The 22,390-nt window shown below is 43.8% G+C and overlaps 1 protein-coding gene across 3 annotated transcripts in view; it reads right to left on the reverse strand.

Annotated features, from left to right (window-relative positions):
• Positions 1-12,435: 12,435 nt before the first annotated feature.
• The window catches only part of LOC111954644 (dual specificity protein phosphatase 10), a 56,978-nt gene continuing 47,023 nt past the window's right edge, over positions 12,436-22,390 (reverse strand). For all 3 annotated transcript variants that reach the window (XM_023974520.3, XM_023974519.3, XM_023974517.3), the window contains 2 exons: positions 18,386-18,772; positions 12,436-17,861 (listed from right to left, as the gene is read on the reverse strand). In XM_023974520.3, coding sequence (XP_023830288.1) covers positions 17,596-17,861; positions 18,386-18,772 — 653 coding nt within the window. In that variant the 3' untranslated portion in view covers positions 12,436-17,595. The remainder of the gene's footprint in view (positions 17,862-18,385; positions 18,773-22,390) is intronic.

Genomic DNA, 22,390 nt, shown 5'->3' on the forward strand with positions numbered 1-22,390 from the left:
TGGGAGAGGTACAATCAACAGGCTTTAGAGTTACATACAGACAGGCTGTTAGAGTTACATACAGACAGGCGTAGAGTTACATAGACACTGTTAGAGTTACATACAGACAGGCTGTTAGAGTTACATACAGACAGCTGTTAGAGTATACAACACAGGCTGTTAGAGGTACATAAGACAGGCTGTTAGAGTACAAGAAGGACAGGCTGAGAATTACATACAGACAGGCTTTAAGGTACATACAGACAGGCTGTTAGAGGTACATGAAATAGGCGTTAGAATTAATACAGACAGGCTGTTAGAGTACATACAGACAGGCTGTTAGAGATGACAGTGTAAGGACAGGCTGTTAGAGGTACATACAGACAGGCTGTTAGAGGTACATAAACAGACCGAGGTGTAGAGTACATACAGACAGGCTTAGAGTCATACAGACAGCTGTTAGAGGTACATGAAGACAGGCTGTTAGAGTTACATAAGACAGGCTGTTAGAGTTACATACAGACAGGCTTTAGAGTTACTATACAGACAGGCTGTTAGATTACATACAGACAGCTTAGGATACATGAAGACAGGCTGTTAGAGTACATGAAGACAGGCTGTTAGAGTTACATACAAGACAGGCTGTTAGGTTACATACAGACAGGCTGTTGAGTACCTACAAAGGCTGTTAGAGTACATGAAGACAGGTGTTAGGTACATGAAGACATGAGAGTAACAGGCTGTTAGAGGTACTACAGACAGGCTGTAGAGTACATGAAGACAGGCTTTAGAGTACATGAAGACCAGCGTGTTACATTACAGACAGCTTAGAGTTACATACAGACAGCTGTTAGAGTTACATAAGACAGGCTGTTAGAGTTACATACAGACAGGCTGTAGAGGACAATACAGACAGGCTGTTAGAGTACATAAAGGACAGGCTGTTAGAGTACATAAGACAGGCTGTAGAGTACATACAGACAGGCTGTTAGAGAACTGAGACAAGGCTGTTAAGATTACATACAGACAGCTGTTAGAGTTACAACAGACAGGCTGTTAGAGTTACATACAGACAGGCTGTTAGAGTATAGCTATGAAGAAGACAGGCTGTTAATTACATACCAACAGGCCTGTTAGAGTTACATACAGACAGGCTGTTAGAGTGTAATACAAGACAGGCTGTTAGTTACTGAAGACAGGCTGTTAGAGTGTACATACAGACAGGCTTAGGTCAAAGGTTACATACAGACAGGCTGTTAGAGTACATACAGGACAGGCTGTTAGAGGTACATACAGACAGGCTGTTAGAGTTACATAAACAGGCTGTAGAGTTACATACAGACCTGTTAGAGGTACATAAGTAGAACATACAGACAGGCTGTTAGAGGTTACATACAGACAGGCTGTTAGAGGTACATACAGACAGCGGTTAGAGTACAATGAACAGGCTGTTAGAGTACATAAGACAGGCTGTTAGAGGTACATACAGACAGGCTGTTAGAGTTCATACAACAGGCTGTAGAGTACATACAGACAGCTGTTAGAGTTACATACATGACAGGGCTGTTAGATACATGAAGACAGGCTGTTAGAGGTAATAAGACAGGCTTGAGTACATACAGACAGGTCTGTTAGAGATACATACAGACAGGCTGTAGACGGGTTAATACAGGACAGGCTGTTAGAGTAACATGAACACAGGCTGTTAGAGGTACATACAGACCGGCTGTTAGAGTTACATACAGACAGGCTGTTAAGAGTACATAGAACAGGCTGTTAGAGACATACAGACAGGCTGTTAGAGTTACATACAGACAGGCTGTTAGAGGTAATAAGACAGGTTAGAATACAGACAGGCTGTTAGAGGTACATGAAGACAGGCTTAGAGTACATACAGACAGGCTGTTAGAGTACATACAGACAGGCTGTTAGAAGTACATGAAAGACAGGGTTGAGGATACATACAGACAGGCTGTTAGAGTATCAGAAGCTTAGAGGTACATACAGACAGGCTGTTAGAGGTACATACAACAGGCTGTTAGAGTACATACAGGACAGGCTGTTAGAGTACATAAAACAGGCTGTTAGAGGATGAGACAGCGTAGATACCATGAAGACAGGCTTTAGAGTACATTACAGACAGGCTGTTAGAGTACATACAGACAGGCTTTAGGGTACATACAGCTGTAGAGGCATAGACAGCGTTAAACATACAAGACAGGCTGTTAGAGGTACATACAGACAGCTGTTAAGAGTGTACATACCAGACAGGCTGTTAGAGGTACATTACAACAGGCTGTTAGAGTACATACAGACAGGCTGTTAGAGTATACATACAGACAGGCTGTTAGAGATACATACAGACAGGCTGTTAGAATGGTGACATACCAGACAGCTTTAATAGACTGTGGTACATACAGACAGGCTGTTAGAGGTACATACAGACAGGCTGTTAGAGTACATACAGACAGGCTGTAAGAGTACATACAGACAGGCTGTTAGAGGTACATACAGACAGGCTGTTAGATTACATACAGACAGGCTGTTAGAGTACATAAGACAGGCTGTTAGAGGTTACATACAGACAGGCTGTTAGAGGTACAACAGACAGGCTGTTAGAGTTACATACAGACAGCTTAGAGTACATAGACAGCTTAGAGGTACATACAGACAGCTGTAGAGTAACTTACCCTTTAGAAGACATCAGGGCTGTATGTATTCAAGTGTCTCAGAGTGGGAGTGCTGATCTAGGATCATGTCCCCCTGTCTATGTAATATTATTAATTGTGATCTAAAAAGGCAAAAACAGATCCTGTCTCCTACTCTGAAGCTTGAAACATACGGCACCAGTCATGTAGCATAGGCTACTTGTGCCTTTCTGACGACAGAAGGGATATGGAGACAACAGGAGGGATATGAGTGAAAGAGATGGATGGAGTGGAACAGGAGGATATGAGTGAACAGGAGGATATGGGAGTGAGAAGGGATATGGAGTGAACAGGAGGGATAGGATGAAACAGGAGGAATGGAGTGAGGAGGATATGGAGTGAACAGGAAGGATATGAGTGAACATGAGGGATACGAGTGAGAGGATACTGAGTGAAACAGAGGGATATGGAGTGAACAGGAGGATATGAGTGAGAGGGATATAGGAGTGAACATGAGGATATGGAGTGAGAGGATATGGAGTGAACAGAGTGTAGGATGAACAGGAGGGATATGGAGGAACAGGAGATATGGAGTGAACAGGGGAGGATATGGAGTGAACAGAGGATATGGAGTGAACAGGAGGGATATGGAGTGAACAGGAGGGATAATGGAGAACAGGAGGGATATGGAGTGAACAGGAGGGATATAGATGAACAGGATGGATATGAGTGACAGGAGGATATGGAGTGAACAGGAGGATATGGAGTGAACAGGAGGGGATATGGAGTGAACAGAGGGATATGGAGTGAAATGAGGGATATGAGTGAACATGAGGGATATGGAGTGAACAGGAGGATATGATGAATGAGGATGGGTGAACAGGAGGGATATGGAGTGAACAGGAGGATATGGAGTGAACAGGAGGATATGGAGTGAACATGAGGGATAGGAGTGAGGAGGGATATGGAGTGAACAGGAGGGATATGGAGTGAACAGGAGGGATATGGAGTAGGAGGATATGGAGTGAAGGAGGAAGGAGACAGGAGTATAGGATGAACAGAGGATATGGAGTGAACAGGAGATATGAGGTAAGTGAACAGAGGATATGGAGTTGAACATGCAGGAGATGGAGTGAACAGGAGGATATGGAGTGAACAGAGGGATATGGAGTGAACAGGAGGGGATTATGAGTGAACAGGAGGGATATGGAGTGAACTATGGAGGATATGAGTGAACAGGAGGAGATGGAGTGAACAGGAGGATATGGAGTGAACAGGAGGATATGATGAACAGGAGGGATATGGAGTGAACAGGAGGGATATGGAGTGAACAGGAGGAGATAATGAAACATGAGGGATATGGAGTGAACAGGGGGATATGGAGTAACAGGAAGGATATGGAGTGAACAGGAGGAGATGAGTGAACAGGAGGGATATGAGGAACAGAGGATATGGAGTGAACAGGAGGGATATGAGTGAAAGCAGAGGGATATGGAGTGAACAGGAGGGAATGGAGTGAACAGGAGGGATATGGAGTGAACAGGAGGATATGGATGAACAGGAGGAATGAGTGAACAGGAGGATATGGAGTGAACGGGATATGGATGCAGGGATATGGAGTGAACATGAGGATATGGAGTGAACAGGAGGGATATGAGTGAACAGAGATATGGAGTGAACAGGAGGATATGGAGTGACAGGAGGATATGGTAACAGAGGGATATGGAGTGAACAGGGGATAGATGACATGAGGATATGGAGTGAACAGGAGGGATATGGATGAACAGGAGGAATGGAGTGAACAGGAGATATGAGTGAAAGAGGATATGGAGTGAACAGGAGGGATATGGAGTGAACTGGAGGATATTGAGGAACAGGGGATATGGATGAACAGGAGGGATATGGAGTGAACAGGAGGGATATGGAGTGAACATGAGGGATATGGAGATGACAGGAGGATATGGAGTGAACAGAGGGATATGGATGAACAGAGGATATGGAGTGAACAGGAGGATATGGAGTAACATGAGGGATATGGAGGAAACAGCGGGATATGAGTGACATGAGATATGGAGTGAACAGAGGGATATGGAGTGAACAGAGGACTATGGAGTGAACAGGAGGGATATGGAGTGAACAGGAGGGATATGGAGTGAACAGGAGGGATATGGAGTGAACGGAGGGATATGGAGTGAACAGGGTAGAGTGGAGGGATATGGAGTGAACAGGGATATGAGAACAGGATATTGGAGTGAACAGGAGGGATATGGAGTGAACAGAGGATAGGATATGAGAATGAGTGAAACAGAGGGATATGGAGTGAAAACAGGAGGAGGATATGGAGTAACTGGAGTGAAGAGGATATGGAGTGAACAGGAGGGATATGGAGTGAACAGGAGAGGAATATGGAGTGAAAAGGAGGGATATGGAGTGAACAGGTATGGATATGGAGTAAACATGAGGATATGGAGTGAACAGGAGGGATATGGAGTGAACAGGAGGGATATGGAGTGAACAGGAGGGATATGGAGTGAACAGGAGGGATATGGAGTGAACAGGTGGGATATGGAGTAAACATGAGGGATATGGAGTGAAATTGAAGGATATGGAACAAACACATTGGAGTAGGTCAGAGGTGTAAGAGATGTAAGAGAAGGGATGAAGTCTGTATGAGGGAGAGAGATTACATAGGCGACAAGCTGAGAAAATTGAAGAACGTAGCTTACTGTAGAAGACTTGCATGTGGTGGTTTTGTATCTTTCAGCAAGCCTTGTGAAATCCCCCACAAATCCCCAATCTCAAACTCAGCTCAGTGATTCAGATCTCACGCCTGAAGCCTAGACAGCGAAAATACAGCAGGTCTCGGTGTGCTGCTACTGTATGWCATACCAAGAACGCCTATGTACGTTTGAGTAACCATTAAGACTTCTAAAAGTGAAAAACCTAGTCATGCTGTAAGGTTATGCTGTGTTGTCATTGTACCATAGACCATGGTCATGTACTATAGACCGTTGGCACATTTACTACACATAGAGGTGTGAGCGATGCAAGCCTTAAAGCAGTGTGTGACTCAACATGAATCACTCATAACAACCATATGACATTGACTGTAAGCTTATGAGATTATATAGTTGTTTATTCTTGCACTCGCCCTTGAATTCACTCCCTGATGTTTCAAACACTTACTTCGTTCAGAAAACAGGACACTCCTTACTAAATAGTTTTATGGGCATGGTTTTGAATATTTGTATGTAATTCGTTTGCTAGTACATAATCTGTCCACCAGAGGGGAGCAACGGACTCCTTTATTTCTCTGTGGGACTGACTGTATAGCCATGCTGTAGACCAAAGCCAGGTTCCCCCAGCTACAGTAGGCTATCACCCACACTGAGAGTCACTGTATTGTTGTCACAGCCAGTGCTATTTATAAAAGCCCTGATTCAGCTCCAGCAATGTTTCCATTCTGGAAGAAAAAAAAGTGTGTAGTGCGCCAGGTAARGTGGACCTGAGGAAAAGAGGAATGTCAGGGAGAGTGTTCCATTTTTTAGGTACTAGGACTACTGGACCAGAAAAATGTTACCGTCATACAGGCCAATATACAGCAGGCTTCTATGGGGATGTAGTGATCAAATCATAATAATGTTGATGAWGACGTTATGCATTATCATTATGATGATGGGATCTGTTTTCTAAAATAATAATATATGCCATTTAGCATACACTTCTATCTAAAGCAACTTTGAGTAGTGGGGCCACCCACACCCTTTTTGTGTGGGTGGCCCCAGCGAGAATCCAACCCACGATCCTTGGCGTTGCAAGTGCCATGCTATACCAACTGAGCCAAACAGGAGAGTTATGGCCATCTGAAGATTATGTTTCACGCACTATATAGGAATAGCTGCTTTATTGTGATTGTTTCAAATGACACCCTAAAAATATGAGTTGCGTTGGGCACATGGTTACTGAGCTAAAGATGCTTGGTCCATGTAWTCAAATTACATCCAGTAGCGATTTTAGCATGTAAATCTTGGTGGGGCAAACTCAAAAACATTTTTGGGGATGCATGCCAGCAAAGCTACTACACAACACTAAACAATACATTAATTGCACTATAATGGTGACAAACTGCTCAAAAACTGTGCTCACAAACTGTTAGGACCCACAGAAAGCTGTCCCAACAGCAGAGCTTTCTTTTCAGCACCATGGAGTGAATCCTTACCATTGCTACACCTGGCTATCWGCAGAGCCRTGTCTGGCAGCAAAACAGTTAATTCAGCCTCATTTACTGACTTTAAAAAAAACATAGKTGATATGGCTGACCTGCTTAAACAAATGTGGTTTCTACTGACAATTGAGATGTACAAACTATGGCATAAGGGGACGACAAGCGGATAAGAGGCAATCCGTAATTTAGATAAAGACAGTGAGCGAGCTAGGACGGACGTAGTCAATATAATTATTTGTTCAGCACTTTTGAAATGTACAGCGTCAGAATTCAGAACATGGGCCGTACTAGAGTATTCTCTACAGTATTCTCCCTGTACACCAAGTCAAAACCGTAGGATAAATAAAGGGGGCATATAAGCAGACAATGAAAGCTCTTAAAATATTAGATGATTACATTTCTCGAAAACAGGCTATAGGCTACATGTGCACCACCAAGTCAGAACAGCAGGCTAAGTTATCAGGGCAAAAGGGACCACATTATCAGGGTGAGGCACATGGGCTTATCAGTGGCGCGGCAGTCCTTGTGGGCAAATTTTGTCATCAAACTTTGTTATCAAAGTCTGGCATTCTCTGGATTTATGGTTCTTTCAATACAACTGGGAACTCTGAAAAAAACAAGGCTGAATCATGGAAGTCTGCGATCTTCAGGTCGGAGCTCTAGAAAGAGGCCAGAATTCCCAACTTGGAATTCCGAGTTCGATGACCATTTAAAACGTATTTTCCCAGTCGGAGCTAGTGTTTTTCTGAGTTCCCCGTTGTCTTAAACTCACTGAAGTCTGAGATTTCCCAGTTCCGAGTTTACAGTTGTTTTGAACGCGGCAGAAGTCATACTGGATTGATAGCATGGTGAATGTATTCAACCTTTTCTGGTCCATGGTATGTGAGTGTTTATCCTTTTAAGCTTGGAAAATAGACCCTTAAACACAGACTTGGACCACACACCCACTCCACTGAATAGCAGGCTAGTGATTGCTTTGCAACGCTTGCAGTTAGCCACTGATTCCTTCKAAACCACTCATTGTTAAATTTGTGATGTCCAACTTGTTGTGTAATGTTTATGTCCAATGTCCGATAAGCACTGATACGTGTTATCTATAATTTCTCTTCATATGACAAGCATTGAAAATAATTTGCCAGTTGATTGTCAATGCGATTCACGATGATGACTGCTTGTCTAGCTAGCTAAGATTTTAAAAGTCTGATGTTGATATGATCAGTCCAATCAAAGCTATGGTAGCTATAACGTGATTTTACGTTATTTTATCTGTGGCCAATGACCTTGAGGKTTCTTGGATGGACACTTCTAATGTAACTCTATGGCAGCACTCAAGGGCCTTGAATTTTTGAGCTCTCCCCGTAGATTTTACAGTAACGTAGTGTCCCCATGAGTGACAGAATGCTCGTTGTGGCGKACACCTGTCACCATCGTTACTCGCACCTGCGCATCATTAGACTCACCTGGACTKCATCACCTCCTTGATTACCTGCCCTATATATGTCACTCTCTTTGGTTCCTTTCCCAGGCGCCATTGTTTCTGTTTCATGTCTGTGCGTTGTTCGTGTTTCTTGTTTTGTATTATGTTTTCATTTATTTATTAAATGATTCACTCCCTGAACATGCTTCCCGACTCCCAGCGCACACGTTATAGAATGACGCCTCACCAATGGAAGCATCAGGGAGTTCTTTATGTTTTCGTGTTGATGTCGGTTCCGGGTGTCAGAACCGGAGCTACCGGGAGGCCTCAGCCGGTTTGTCGGATTCCCATGCCTCGGCGGTTTCGACTGGTTCCCCTGCCTTAGCTGGCTCGACGGGTTTCCATACCTCAGCGGGTTCGATAMGTTCCCATGCCTCATCGGGCTCGATAGGCTCCCATGCCTCAGCTGGGTGAACAGGTTCCCGTGTCTCGACCGAGATAACCGGGGAGGTCTCTCGCCTCAGCCGGTTAGTCTGGTTCCCACGCATCAGCAGGGGTGACCCGTCCGTTCCTGATCCCCGGGATCGTCCCTTTGGTTGGTGTCCTGCGGCMGGAGCCAACGCGCCGGGGAGGGGTACCGTCACGTATGCTCTCTACGGRGCCCTAGGTCGCCATGCTCCCGCGTCTCAGCCGGACTGACAGGTTTCCTGCTCCTGATCCCCYGGATCGTAATTTTGGTCGGCGTACTGCGGCTGGAGTCGCGCGCCGGGGAGGTGGTACTGTCCCGTGTGATCCGTCTCTGGCTTGTAGGTCACCAGCCTGCTCATTATGGCGCACACCTGCCACCATCYTTACGCGCACCTGCGCATCACTAGACTCACCTGGACTCCATCACCTCCTTGATTACCTGCCCTATATATGTCACTCCCTATTGGTTCCTACTGTTTCTGTTTCATGGCTGTGCTTTGTTCGTGTTTCTTGTTTTGTATTATTTTTTCATTTATTTATTAAATGATTCACTCCCTGAACTTGCTTCCCGACTCCCAACATTATAAGAACAMTATGCCCCACCACCACAGAAAGCACTGAGCTGGYCTGAAACACCTGCATTTTGGAGCTGCGTTACTCAAGAAAGCAAAATAAATACTGTTTGTATGCGGCTTTATTAATTCAATTACTCTTTTTTTTTTACATTGTTTGCAAACTAGTATGTGACACGTATTAATGCCAAAGTAACATGCAAAACAGATGGGGCCCCCTGAATGATGTGTCACAATTTATTACATCTAAAATAATGTGAATTGTTTTCAAAGCTATGCAAGGACAGAGTTTGAATGTGGGTCCAGTTACTATGGAAAAAATATACCTTTGTCCAACAACTAAACTGGAACGTTACAACAACCTAATTCATCAACTACATCAATCCTCTCTAAGTTATTTCAAAAACTGGGCATGAGATTCGCAGAGTTGACACTTTGCCAACCACAGCTAAGGTCAATGGCTGTAATTTCAGACACCAAAATCCAGTGTGCAGTAATAAGTAGTCCTTCGGTGGCCTATGACTCTCACCGTAGGATTATTTACTTGTGATTTTGTCCCATGATATGATTAGCTTCTTAGATTCCCCATCACAAAAATACTTGTGTCTATTTTCATCATCAAGGCATTTTTCAGGGGTGATATGTTGGCCAGTGTGATTGGGTTGCATGGGCCTAGCTTGTTAAACTCTGCAGCTGTTGTTGGTGGAAGTATCCAAGGAAACAGAAGTAATTGATAGACCTATTGGTTTACCCTGTATATGACACTGATAGGGAGGCCATTTGACTGCTTATCTCACTGTTTACATTCACAACTTTCAATTCAACTGTGTGTGTGTGTGTGTGTGTGTGTGTGTGTGTGTGTGTGTGTGTGTGTGTGTGTGTGTGTGTGTGTGTGTGTGTGTGTGTGTGTGTGTGTGTGTGTTGTTTGTGTGTGTGTGGTTGTGTGGTGTGTGTTGTGTGTGTGTGTGTGTGTGTGTGGCCGGGAGGGGGCCATCAGGATCAAATATGAATCGGTTCAGGACAACATCATTTTCCCCTGGCACTCTGCACCAAGATTACTTTTCCATTTGTAAAACACCATGTCACTTCACAGTATCATCAATAAAGTTATGATTAGATAAATGTAGTTTGGACCATTGGACAGTTGTAAACACGACAGATAATCAATGAACCCATATGTTTTGAAAACTTGTCTCTTCCTCAGGTGTATGGCTCCCTGTCCTTCCCTGTCCTCCTCACTTCCACAGTGACACATTTGTGATTGACATAGACACTGTAATTTCCTAGGTTAACATGAACCTGCTCTCCTTTAATCCTTTACTCTCTCTCCTTCTCGTTCTCTCTCTTTCTCTCTCTCCTTCTCTTTCTCACTCAGTTGTCACTAAGTGCTTTTACAGAAACCCAGCCTAAAACCCAAAAGAGCAAGCAATGCAGATGTAGAAGCACGATGGCTAGGAAAAACTCCCTAGAAAGGAAGAAACCTGGAGAGGAACCAGGCTCTGAGGGGGGGGGGGGCAGTCTTCTTCTGTCTGTGCTGAGTGGAGATTATAAGAGTACATAGCCAAAGGCCAGATCGTTCTTCAAGATGTTAAAACGTTCATAGATGACCAGTAGGGTCAAATAATAATCACAGTGGTTGTAGAGGGTGCAACAGATCAGCACCTCAGGAATAAATGTCAGCTGGCTTTTCATAGCCGAGCATTCAGGGATCGAGACAGCAGGTGCGGTAGAGAGAGAGAGAGAGAGAGAGAGAGAGAGAGAGAGAGAGAGAGAGAGAGAGAGAGAGAGAGAGAGAGAGAGACACTATGTTTCCCTTTCCTCTCCACACACTGTCATGCTCTCCCCATTTCCCAGATCCTCAAAAAGTTCTACAGCTACTCATATTTGTGAAGTTTCTTGTGATTAGCCTTTTCAAGTTATTGAGTGTTTCAGTATTTGGGTAATTCATAATTCAGGGCCAAGGCTAGCCAGGCTAATACAGTAGCGTCCTAAAAAACTATACACTACATTAGACAGTACGAAATGAACAATGGTGTAGCTATTTAGTGRCTAAAATCAACCGGCTCGCATCTTATCTCATCAGGCTGTAATAGAAACATCTGGAAGCCTTCTAGTTTTTAGAGAGCATAAAGTTTAGCAAGCAACACCTTTAAAAGAGCAGTTACAGTATTTATGTTACTGTATTTTAACTAGACTTGAAGGGATAGCGTGCAAGCAGGTCGATTTCATCCCTGCTATGACACAGGAAACTGTTTTGACTGTTGCCAGTGCAGCAGGACTCAGGCTGAAACATCCTCCCTGGTTTATTTCTGTCTGGGAGGCAGCGGAGTGTACACAACCGTGTGTGTATGTGTATGCAGCTATGGTGTGTGTGTGTGTGTGTACGTGAGTGTGTGTCTGTGTGTATATGCCTGTAAGATTACAGTACACAAGTTTCCAGCATGTATATACTGTATATGTGTTTCCAAGAGATAGGACCTCATCTCGGGGCCAGAGACTTTCCTGATACCGCCGTGAAGCATAGCTGGGGCAGGGGTGGGGGCGCGGGGGGGGGGGGCGCAGCATGCAGCGGCTCTAGAATCAGGGTTATTCTGGTGCCGCCGGCCTGCCCAGTGCTGATAGGAAAGGATTAATGAGGCAGGGACGCTCATCACTCGTAATTACAAACAACACTAAAAACTATTTCTGGGCCTGTTCCTATGGAGAGAACTTGACCTGCTCGGTGCTAGTCAAACCCCCCCATACCCCCTAGCCATGCGGCAGTGGATTCCTGCAGGGTCGGAGTAAATACAGGCCCCATAAGTCTTGCTGCTATGTGACAAAGGGTTCAATGGACGAGTGAAAATAATTCACAACTCTGTTTCGGTGTAGCGGCGACGTGGCTATTCACATTTCAGGAGACTGGGATAACTTGGAGAAGGGCCACTCTTTATGGACGGCGTGGCGGCGTTACACTGTGGTGAAACTGTTGTTGTTGTTGTTATTGTTGATGTTTGATCATGTACATAAAAATAAAATAGAGAGAAAATTGTGTGTGCTTACAGTCAATGCGACCAGGCAATTGAATCAAACGGAAGAAGATACAGACACATTTTTCCATACACAAAAACACACGTAACCCCAGAGTAAACTTTTAGCCTCTCTGTTTATTTCAAACATCACAAGTAGGGTAAGGGATTACAAAATGACAGTGCTTAAACCGAAACGATTTAAGAATAGAAGAGGAGAGGGTCATAGATCCTTCATAAGGGGGAATATTGAGCAGGTCATGCAAAAAGCTGTTGTCAGGGAGAAGGCCTCCGTTATAATAGCACCCTTTGTGTGAAAAAATAAAATCCAGCTGTCCATCCATAGGTCAGTGCAAAAATAGTAATAGATATATGCATAGAAAGAAAGTTGTGAATATAGTGTATGTACTTTAACTGCGGAACTATAGACAGACACAATGACTGACTGTACAGTACATACACTTGTATAGTGACCCCCTGCTCTCCCCAGAGTCTCCGAGCCCAAAGCAGAAACTCTTAAACAGGTCTAGCCATAAACAGTCCCACATCAAATATGACAGGTTTATATGATCCCCTTTCAGGGGGCTGTCACTCAAAACCGCCTTGACAAAACACAAATGTACATTCCAAATGGCACCCTATTCCCTATTTAGTGCACTACTTTTGACAAGTCCTGTCAAAATAAGTTTACAATGTAGGGAATAGGATGTCATTCGGGGCGCAACCAAAAGCATGAAATCTTGACCTCCASAGTGAGAGAGAATCATTGGACAGAGAATGGACTGGGGACACACAACAGACATGCTTTGTTTCCCAACCAGAGAAGAAGAATAATGTACAACGTTTACATTTATCAATCCAATACCATGTACTGTAATTACAAATGAAAAGCCAACATGTGCCATTAAGGACATAGGATTAAGAACCAGTGGATATAAATGGCAGTTCTATATTTTTTAGGATGTGTACTTTATTGTAGATGGTTATAATTTCATATAAATGTACAAGCTACAAATGTGTGGTAAACTGTTATAGACCTTTATCATACCCAAATAAAGTGTTTGTAGAGCACCAATATACACCAATGTACTGTACATGATCATAGCAACCATATCATAGCCAATGTACATGATCATAGCAACCATATCATAGCCAATGTACATGATCATAGCAACCATATCATAGCCAATGTACATGATCATAGCAACCATATCATAGCCAATGTACATGATCATAGCAACCATATCATAGCCAATGTACATGATCATAGCAACCATATCATAGCCAATGTACATGATCATAGCAACCAAAGACAGGAAGTATAGGTGAGAATTCTGAAAATATAATTTCTCAACCTTATACATAGAGATCTTTTGTGGTTAAATAAATGCTTTGTATTCTCTTTACCTTTGCAAACGCTTACTTTGCAGTCTCCCTCGACGATCTCGTTCTTTCTTGAGAGGACTATATGTTTTGGGTGCAGCAGTAGCAACGGTATACAAACTATGCAAAGTAACTACGGTTCAAACCCCAAGGACACTACGAAACAAATATTATGATTGCGCGTGCAAAGGCATACCAAACAAAAAAGTACATTTTCCTAATTGATTCAGACATTACTGTACGATTCCATGTTATGTCTTTGTTTCTGGGTGGTATTCATTAGGTACTAAATGGAAGAAAATTGACCCAAACAGGGAGGGATCACTTGGACTGAGAAACGCCCTAATGAATACGACTCTGTTTTATTTTTCGTTGTCTAATATGCCAGTTGTCCCGCTAACGCTAACACTAACGCTAATGCTAGCTAGGTCCAAAACTAAGCATCAACATAATTAGCAGCTAAGTGGCTGCAAGTTGTCTTGTTTAAAACAGCATGCCTTATGCAAGGGAACATTTCAATGAATCATCTTTTGTTGATATTCAAAAGTTCCGCGTGGGATCATGCACACTCCCACAGCCACCGTAACAGAGAGTTCTGTGCGGAATAGGCCTAGCCTACACTTCACGTAGGTTCTCACTTCTCCTTTCTAATGATTCAGCACCAGATCAAAGTCACATTAGTACCCCTTTCCTGCAGTCAAATGACCAAATCATTTCTTTTTTTTCWCGCTGAAAATCTGGTGTTTCTATGTCAAACAATTTTGTTATATTTCAGTCTTCTGTGCTGATTATAAAGTGTGAAATTGGGATGCAAATACATTTCTACTTCTTTTTTTAAGCCCATAACCATGTGTGTGAGGTGTATACTTTTGTTTTAAAGAGGATTTGTTTAAGACTACCAAGAAACAAACTGTGTTAATATCCCTTTGAACGTATCACAGAGTTGACTACTGATGCTGAAGYGTTGGTTTATATCCGCAGGCCGCGAAGTCGACCCCAGCCTGCTCGGCTGCTTCTGTCTGCATGCGATGATGGCCTGCACTGTACAGTGGAGCAAACAGGCCCCGTGGTGAAAAGACAGGAGTTAGTTAAGGCATCAATAGAGGCACTAGTACTGCACGTGACAGCCGCGCTTGGCGTTACGCGAGGCAGCGGAACAAGAGCTGCTCGTTAGCTTAGCGGCAGAGCTGGGAGGTTTCAAAATATTAGAAAGGGGTTACAGTYCCTTGCTTCTACCACAGTCTCTGGATACAATGTCCATTTGATGCCAGAGGCCCAATTCACGGACAGCTGTTACCTTGTGATGTAGTAAATCATACTAGGCAATACTCAGAGAGCAAATGTAGTAACGTACTCTACAAGGGCAACTACACCWAAATATATCTAGAGAGGTTAGACACTACATTCAAATGGGACAAGTTAGAAGCGGGAAAACTATTTAAAAAGGAACAGGAGAGACTATAGCAGGCAGTGAATAGTCCTCAAATCTACTTTACAACTGAAGTAATACTTAAAACAGGATAACCACCATTTTGTTTGAGGAGCAATCTYCGTTCAGTAAACTTGTGGTACAAAGCTCTTTATGGCAGTAAATGTATTACTAAAAACAAATGGTATGGTTGATGGTGATGGGAGATGGAAAAACACAGTGACAAAATAAAAAACACAGACAATGTGAATGGTTTCATGTATTTTTGAAGAGTAAACATAATTAAACAAATATACACAGACAACTAAGACACACCAGTGCCAAGAATTTTACATAAAAAACATATATTTTATCAATCTAACTTGTGCCAAACGTACACTACATGACCAAAAGTATGTGGACACCTGCTCGTCGAACATCTCATTCCAAAATCATGGGCATTAATATGGAGTTGGTCCCTCCTTTGCTGCTATAACAGTCTCCACTCTTCTGAGAAGGCTTTCCACTAGATGTTGGAACATTGCTGCGGGGACTTTTTTCCATTTGGCCACAAGAGTATTAGTGAGGTCGGGCACTGATGTTTGGCGATTAAGCCTGGCTCGCAGTCTGCATTCCAATTCATCCAAAAGGTTTTCGATGGGGCTGAGGTCAGGGCTCTGTTCATGCCAGTCAAGTTCTTCCACACTGTTCTCGACAAACAATTTCTGTATGGACCTCGCTTTGTGCACGGGGGCATAATCATGCTGAAACAGGAAAGGGCCTTCCCCAAACTGTAACCACAAAGTTGGAAGCACAGAATCGTCTAGAATGACATTGTATACTGCAGCCTTAAGATTTCCCTTCACTAGAACTAAGGAGCCTAGGCTGAACCATGAAAAACAGTCCCAGATCATTATTCCTCCTCCACCAAACTTTACAGTTGGCACTATGCATTGGGGCATGTAGCGTTCTCCTGGCATCCGCCAAACGCAGATTAGTCCGTCGGACTGCCAGATGGTAAAGCATGATTCATCATACCAGAGAACGCATTTCCACTGATCCAGAGTCCAAAGGCGGCGAGCTTTACACCACTCCAGCRGACGCTAGGTATTGCGCATGGTGATCTTAGGCTTGCGTGCAGCTTCTCAGCCATGGAAACTCATTTCATGAAGTTCCCGATGAACAGTTATTGTGCGGACATTGCTTCCAGTGGCATTTGGAACTCAAGTGTTGCATCCGAGGACAGTCTATTTCTTCGCACTACGCGGTCCCGTTCTGTGAGTTCTGTGAGCCACTTCGCGGCTGAACCGTAGTTGCTCCTAYACATTTCTACTTAAAAATAACAGCACTTTTTATTTAACTTGGCAAGTCAGTTAAGAACAAATTCTTATTTACAATGACGGACTAGGAACAGTGGGTTAACTGCCTTGTTCAGGGGCAGAACGACTGATCTTTACCTTGTCAGCTTGGGGATTCGATCTAGCAACCTTACYGTTACTGGCCCAACACTCTAACCACTAAGCTACCTGCCGCCCACAGAAATTTGAAGAACTGACTTGTTGGAAAGCTGGCATCCTATGACGGTGCCACGTTGAACGCAACTAAGCTCTTCAGTAAGGTAATTCTACTGCCAATGTTAGGCTATGGAGATTCCATGGTTGCGTGCTCGATTTTATACACCTGTCAGCAACGGGTGTGGCTGAAATAGCCGAATCCAGTAATTTGAAGGGGTGTCCAAATACTTTTATATATATATAGTGTAACAGCTCAATGGTATGCGTAAAAAAAATACAGAATCGATAACAACAATTAATTTAAAAAAGGTTACTTCATGTCAAATCAGTGGCGAACTGGAAATGTTTTATCGTCATTGAATACCCATATATACAAATAAGATCAAGCTCCCAGCCGCATTCCACTCAGAAATTATTGCACAGTAAGCCACTTTGGGCTTGTCATGGTCACCCCCATAAACCCCTGTATAAAAATAGAACAAGAACATTAACACACCAAACAAGTCTTCATCTTTTCTGACAGGCACCGCCTCGGCCAGCTCGGCCCCAGCCTGCCTGCAACAATAACCATGAGCCACAGCACAGTGTGAGTCTGAAGAGTCAGTTTCTCTCACTGCTAACCTGCTAAGTCCCCACAGTACATGCTGTTTTTTTTCTTCAGAAATAGTTAATCTATTTTCCTTTCCTTACATGTTTTTGCTCCTCCATGGTCATGCACGACAGCTTCCCACTGACCGTTTTCTCTCCCCAACACTATTGTTCCTCCAGGAAGCCAGCCAGTTCGGAACAGCAGGTATTCTGGGGTGTTTCTCATCGCCGTTGACCCAGAACCTTGGCACTCCTGTGACAGTCCCAGAAGAGCATGACTAGGAGATTCTGAAATAAAGTGATTTCGCTCTCAGAATCAGCCTGTCAAGAGTAGCCCGTAAAGTGAGTGGGATGTCCTCCTAAACCAGGAATGGCAGGTGTCCTCCTAAACCATGGTCTCCACCCCGATGAGCTTTGGCGTGAGGATGCGTGGTGTGATGCCGTTGTTCAGGTCCTCCTCGAACTCCAGCAGTTGGCCCATGAAGTTGAGGTTGGGGGAGATGATGGGCCGCCGGGTCTTMACGAACTTGTAAGCGTCCGTCATGGTCATCCAGGTGTGCTTCATRAGGTAGGCAATGACGATGGTGGCCGAGCGAGACACGCCTGCCTGGCAGTGGATCAAGAGGCCCATGTCCGCTTGCCGTGCTTCCTCTGAAGAGAGAGGAGAGAGGAGCATTTTTGTCTCTTTAAAATGGGGCTCAAATTAAACATTGGAGCAAAATAGACTTTAACAACAACAGAGGAGCATTTTCATCTCGTCAGAATAGAACTCGTCATGGGAACATAAAACATGACTTCAACAACATCACATTCATGTTTTAGTCATGTAACTAATGTCATATTTTTCACTGCAGTCCGCTCACTCAAAACCTACACTGTGCAATACTGTATACTAACGGTAGTGTTAACAAATCCATAATTTCTAAGGTCAGACAACCTGCACAGCCTCTGATCGATAAAAACAAGCCATTTGAATATGTATCAACCAAGCTAAATCACCGACTAACTCAATCCTAATGTGGCTTGAAAGAACATTATGAAACAGAATCGATTCAATGAGAAATGAGATCCCACCGCTGCCACCGACTGCAYCCTCCGCCCCTGCCCTCCCGTATACACTTCCACTGTACATACCACCTTGCAATGACTAGACTTAGCTAACTTTCCCTGCGTACCGATGAATTCAAACGCCTCCTCAAAGTACTGCCTCAAGTTCTGCTTGTTGCTGTCGGTGGCTGGCAGCCGCTTGTAGCTGAACAGGCCTGTGTCGTAGTGGTAGAGCGGCAGGTGGGTGGTGACGTTGAGCACAAAGCCCATGTTGTAGCGCTGTAGCCTGTGGGCGTCCTGCGCGTCGTGCTCGTTGCCCAGGTACAGGAAGGGCAGGATGGGCGTCAGCTCGGCGTCCTCAATGTCCGGCGTGGAGGGCAGGGACATGGAGTGAGGTAGCGCCCCCGTGTGGCCGGAGGCCCCGCTGACGCCTATGCCGGCGTCCAGGCTCTCATGGAGGTGGAGGGAGTGGTCACACAGGTTCTGGTGGTTCTGTCTGAAGCAGCTGAGGCCCCCTGGGTAAACAACAGACAACAACAGGATGAGTCAGTGGAAAACAAATACGTTTATATCCTGTGACACTTAAGTTAGCATCTGCAGGTATAATGCCTTATCCTTTATTACAATGGCAGGTCACGACTGGTAGTTGGGGAGTTTTGACTGGAACAAGTCTGCTACGTGTCTATTGAAGGAAAATATAACTGTATTGAACTATCAAACAACAAATTATGTCCATCCAAATTGTCTCTAGCTAATATTCTGTTGTTATTCCTTCTTTCTGGCTCATCTCTCCTCCTGCTTGGAAAAAGAGGGACAATGACATTTTGCATATTAATCTGATAGGGTGGCAAAATAGGTGACCATATTATCATAGCATAGACTTTCATGGCCTGATGTCAAACACTGAGACACTCCAAGCCCCCAACTAACCATTCAAGCCATATCATTTGTTTGCCATTTGAATTTTCCGTTTGAATTGGATATCACATCAGTTTGTAGGGAGGGCTTTGCACTTCATCTGTTTCTCTGTCGGGCTAGATCACCTAAAGTCCTGTGTAATCTGGTTTTTCTCTGTAGGACTAGATCACCTAAAGTCCTGTTAATCTGTTTCTTCTGTAGGACTAGATCACCTAAAGTCCTGTTCATCGTTTCTGTCTGTAGGACTAGATCACCTAAAGTCCTGTTCATCTGTTTCTGTCTGTAGGACTAGATCACCTAAAGTCCTGTTCATCTGTTTCTGTCTGTAGGACTAGATCACCTAAAGTCCTGTTCATCTGTTTCTGTCTGTAGGACTAGATCACCTAAGGTCCTGTTCATCTGTTTCTGTCTGTAGGACTAGATCACCTAAAGTCCTGTTAATCTGTTTCCTCTGTAGGACTAGATCACCTAAAGTCCTGTTCATCTGTTTCTGTCTGTAGGACTAGATCACCTAAGGTCCTGTTCATCTGTTTCTCTCTGTAGGGCTAGATCACCTAAAGTCCTGTTCATCTGTTTCTGTCTGTAGGACTAGATCACCTAAGGTCCTGTTCATCTGTTTCTCTCTGTAGGACTAGATCACCTAAGGTCCTGTTCATCTGTTTCTGTCTGTAGGACTAGATCACCTAAGGTCCTGTTCATCTGTTTCTTCTCTGTAGGACTAGATCACCTAAAGTCCTGTTATCTGTTTCTCTCTGTAGGCTAGATCACCTAAAGTCCTGTTCATCTGTTTCTCTCTGTAGGCTAGATCACCTAAAGTCCTGTTCATCTGTTTCTGTCTGTAGGACTAGATCACCTAAAGTCCTGTTCATCTGTTTCTGTCTGTAGGACTAGATCACCTAAAGTCCTGTTCATCTGTTTCTGCTGTAGGACTAGATCACCTAAAGTCCTGTCATCTGTTTCTGTCTGTAGGACTAGATCACCTAAGGTCCTGTTCATCTGTTTCTGTCTGTAGGACTAGATCACCTAAAGTCCTGTTAATCTGTTTCTCTCTGTAGGACTAGATCACCTAAAGTCCTGTTCATCTGTTTCTGTCTGTAGGACTAGATCACCTAAGGTCCTGTTCATCTGTTTCTCTCTGTAGGGCTAGATCACCTAAAGTCCTGTTCATCTGTTCTGTCTGTAGGACTAGATCACCTAAGGTCCTGTTCATCTGTTTCTCTCTGTAGACTAGATCACCTAAGGTCCTGTTCATCTGTTTCTGTCTGTAGGACTAGATCACCTAAGGTCCTGTTCATCTGTTCTCTCTGTAGGACTAGACACCTAAAGTCCTGTTCATCGTTTCTCTCTGTAGGGCTAGATCACCTAAAGTCCTGTTCATCTGTTTCTCTCGTAGGGCTAGATCCTAAAGTCCTGTTCATCTGTTTCTGTCTGTAGGACTAGATCACCTAAAGTCCTGTTCATCTGTTTCTCTCTGTAGGACTAGATCACCTAAGGTCCTGTTCATCTGTTTCTCTCTGTGAGACTAGATCACCTAAGGTCCTGTTCATCTGTTTCTCTCTGTAGGCTAGATCACTTAAGGTCCTGTTCATCTGTTTCTCTCTGTAGGCTAGATCACCTAAAGTCCTGTTCATCTGTTTCTGTCTGTAGGACTAGATCACCTAAATCCTGTTCATCTGTTTCTCTCTGTAGGACTAGATCACCTAAGGTCCTGTTCATCTGTTTCTCTCTGTAGGGCTAGATCACCTAAAGTCCTGTCATCTGTTTCTCTCTGTAGGACTAGATCACTTAAGGTCCTGTTCATCTGTTTCTCTCTGTAGGACTAGATCACCTAAGTCCTGTTCATCTGTTTCTGTCTGTAGGACTAGATCACCTAAAGTCCTGTTCATCTGTTTCTCTCTGTAGGACTAGATCACTTAAGGTTCTGTTCATCTGTTTCTCTCTGTAGACTAGATCACCTAAGGTCCTGTTCATCTGTTTCTGTCTGTAGGACTAGATCAACTAAAGTCCTGTTCATCTGTTTCTCTCTGTAGGGCTAGATAAACCTAAAGTCCTGGAGGTAATGTCATATTTCTCATAATTTAAAGACTGAGGGAAACATTCAAAATGTCCCCAAGACAATCGACACAGCATTCCTTCTGAAAAATAGCTATCATCACTCTCCTCAGCGCCAAAGATGGCAGCCAAATAAAGATGATAAATGTTGAACATGTGTCTCGCTGGACATCTGCACTCCTTCAAATAAACCCTGTAACATAACTTTAACACACACAGGGCCTGAGAGGGAGGCAAATACTGTCAGTTACTGTCAGTTTCAGTTAGTGGGGAAGGGGGGGGGGGCTTTGCACCTGTTGTCATGACGCCATTGACACCCTGGAAGGGGTGAGGGGGGGATGCATTGGGGCCTGACATAGAGTATCAGTTCATGTATTGTTTGCATTACAAGATCTACAAGAGCTGACATCATGCCAAGTGAGGTGATCATATGGCCTCACCGGCTTTACCATGGAAACGGGGCAGTTGGGGATCTCCTATCAACTGTCGACTAGGGAGGATGTTGTAAATCATAACAGGGTCATAAAACCAGTCTAACTAATAGGGCCACACTAAACAAACAAATTCAACTGCTATGTTTCTCTAAAACATCTCTCTCACACTCCCTCCAAGGGGCATGTCGTTATAATAATTAACCAACAGTAAATAATGGAATGAGAGTCTCTTCACACAAGCCCGAAAGGCGTTGAACTTTACTACAGTTGAATAAATCATAGTGACCACCACAACATAGTTATGATATTACTAAGTGTGTGTGTGTGTGTGTGTGTGTGTGTGTGTGTGTGTGTGTGTGTGTGTGTGTGTGTGTGTGTGTGTGTGTGTGTGTGTGTGTGTGTGTGTGTGTGTGTGTGTGTGTGTGTGTGTGTGTGTGTGTGTGTGTGGTTGGTGTGCACGTGCATGTGCTTGTGAGGCAAGGATTTAACTAATCATGCATTAAATATCTTTCTCTTTTAAGATTTTTCAACAAAACGAACAGATTTGAGTGTTCACCAAAATACAGCTCATCTTTGAAAAAATCAAAATGGTCTTCTATTGCACATATTCAAGCGATGCCTTTCTTTGTGCATGCACTCAATTGGTAAAATGCTTCTTTGAAAGGCGAGAGTGAGAACGAAAGGCAGAAGAATCTTCGGGCACATTGTGGAGAGAGATGAGATCTGTGA

Source organism: Salvelinus sp. IW2-2015, linkage group LG28, assembly GCF_002910315.2.
Source record: "Salvelinus sp. IW2-2015 linkage group LG28, ASM291031v2, whole genome shotgun sequence".
In the NCBI taxonomy this organism is placed as follows: Eukaryota; Metazoa; Chordata; class Actinopteri; order Salmoniformes; family Salmonidae; genus Salvelinus; species Salvelinus sp. IW2-2015.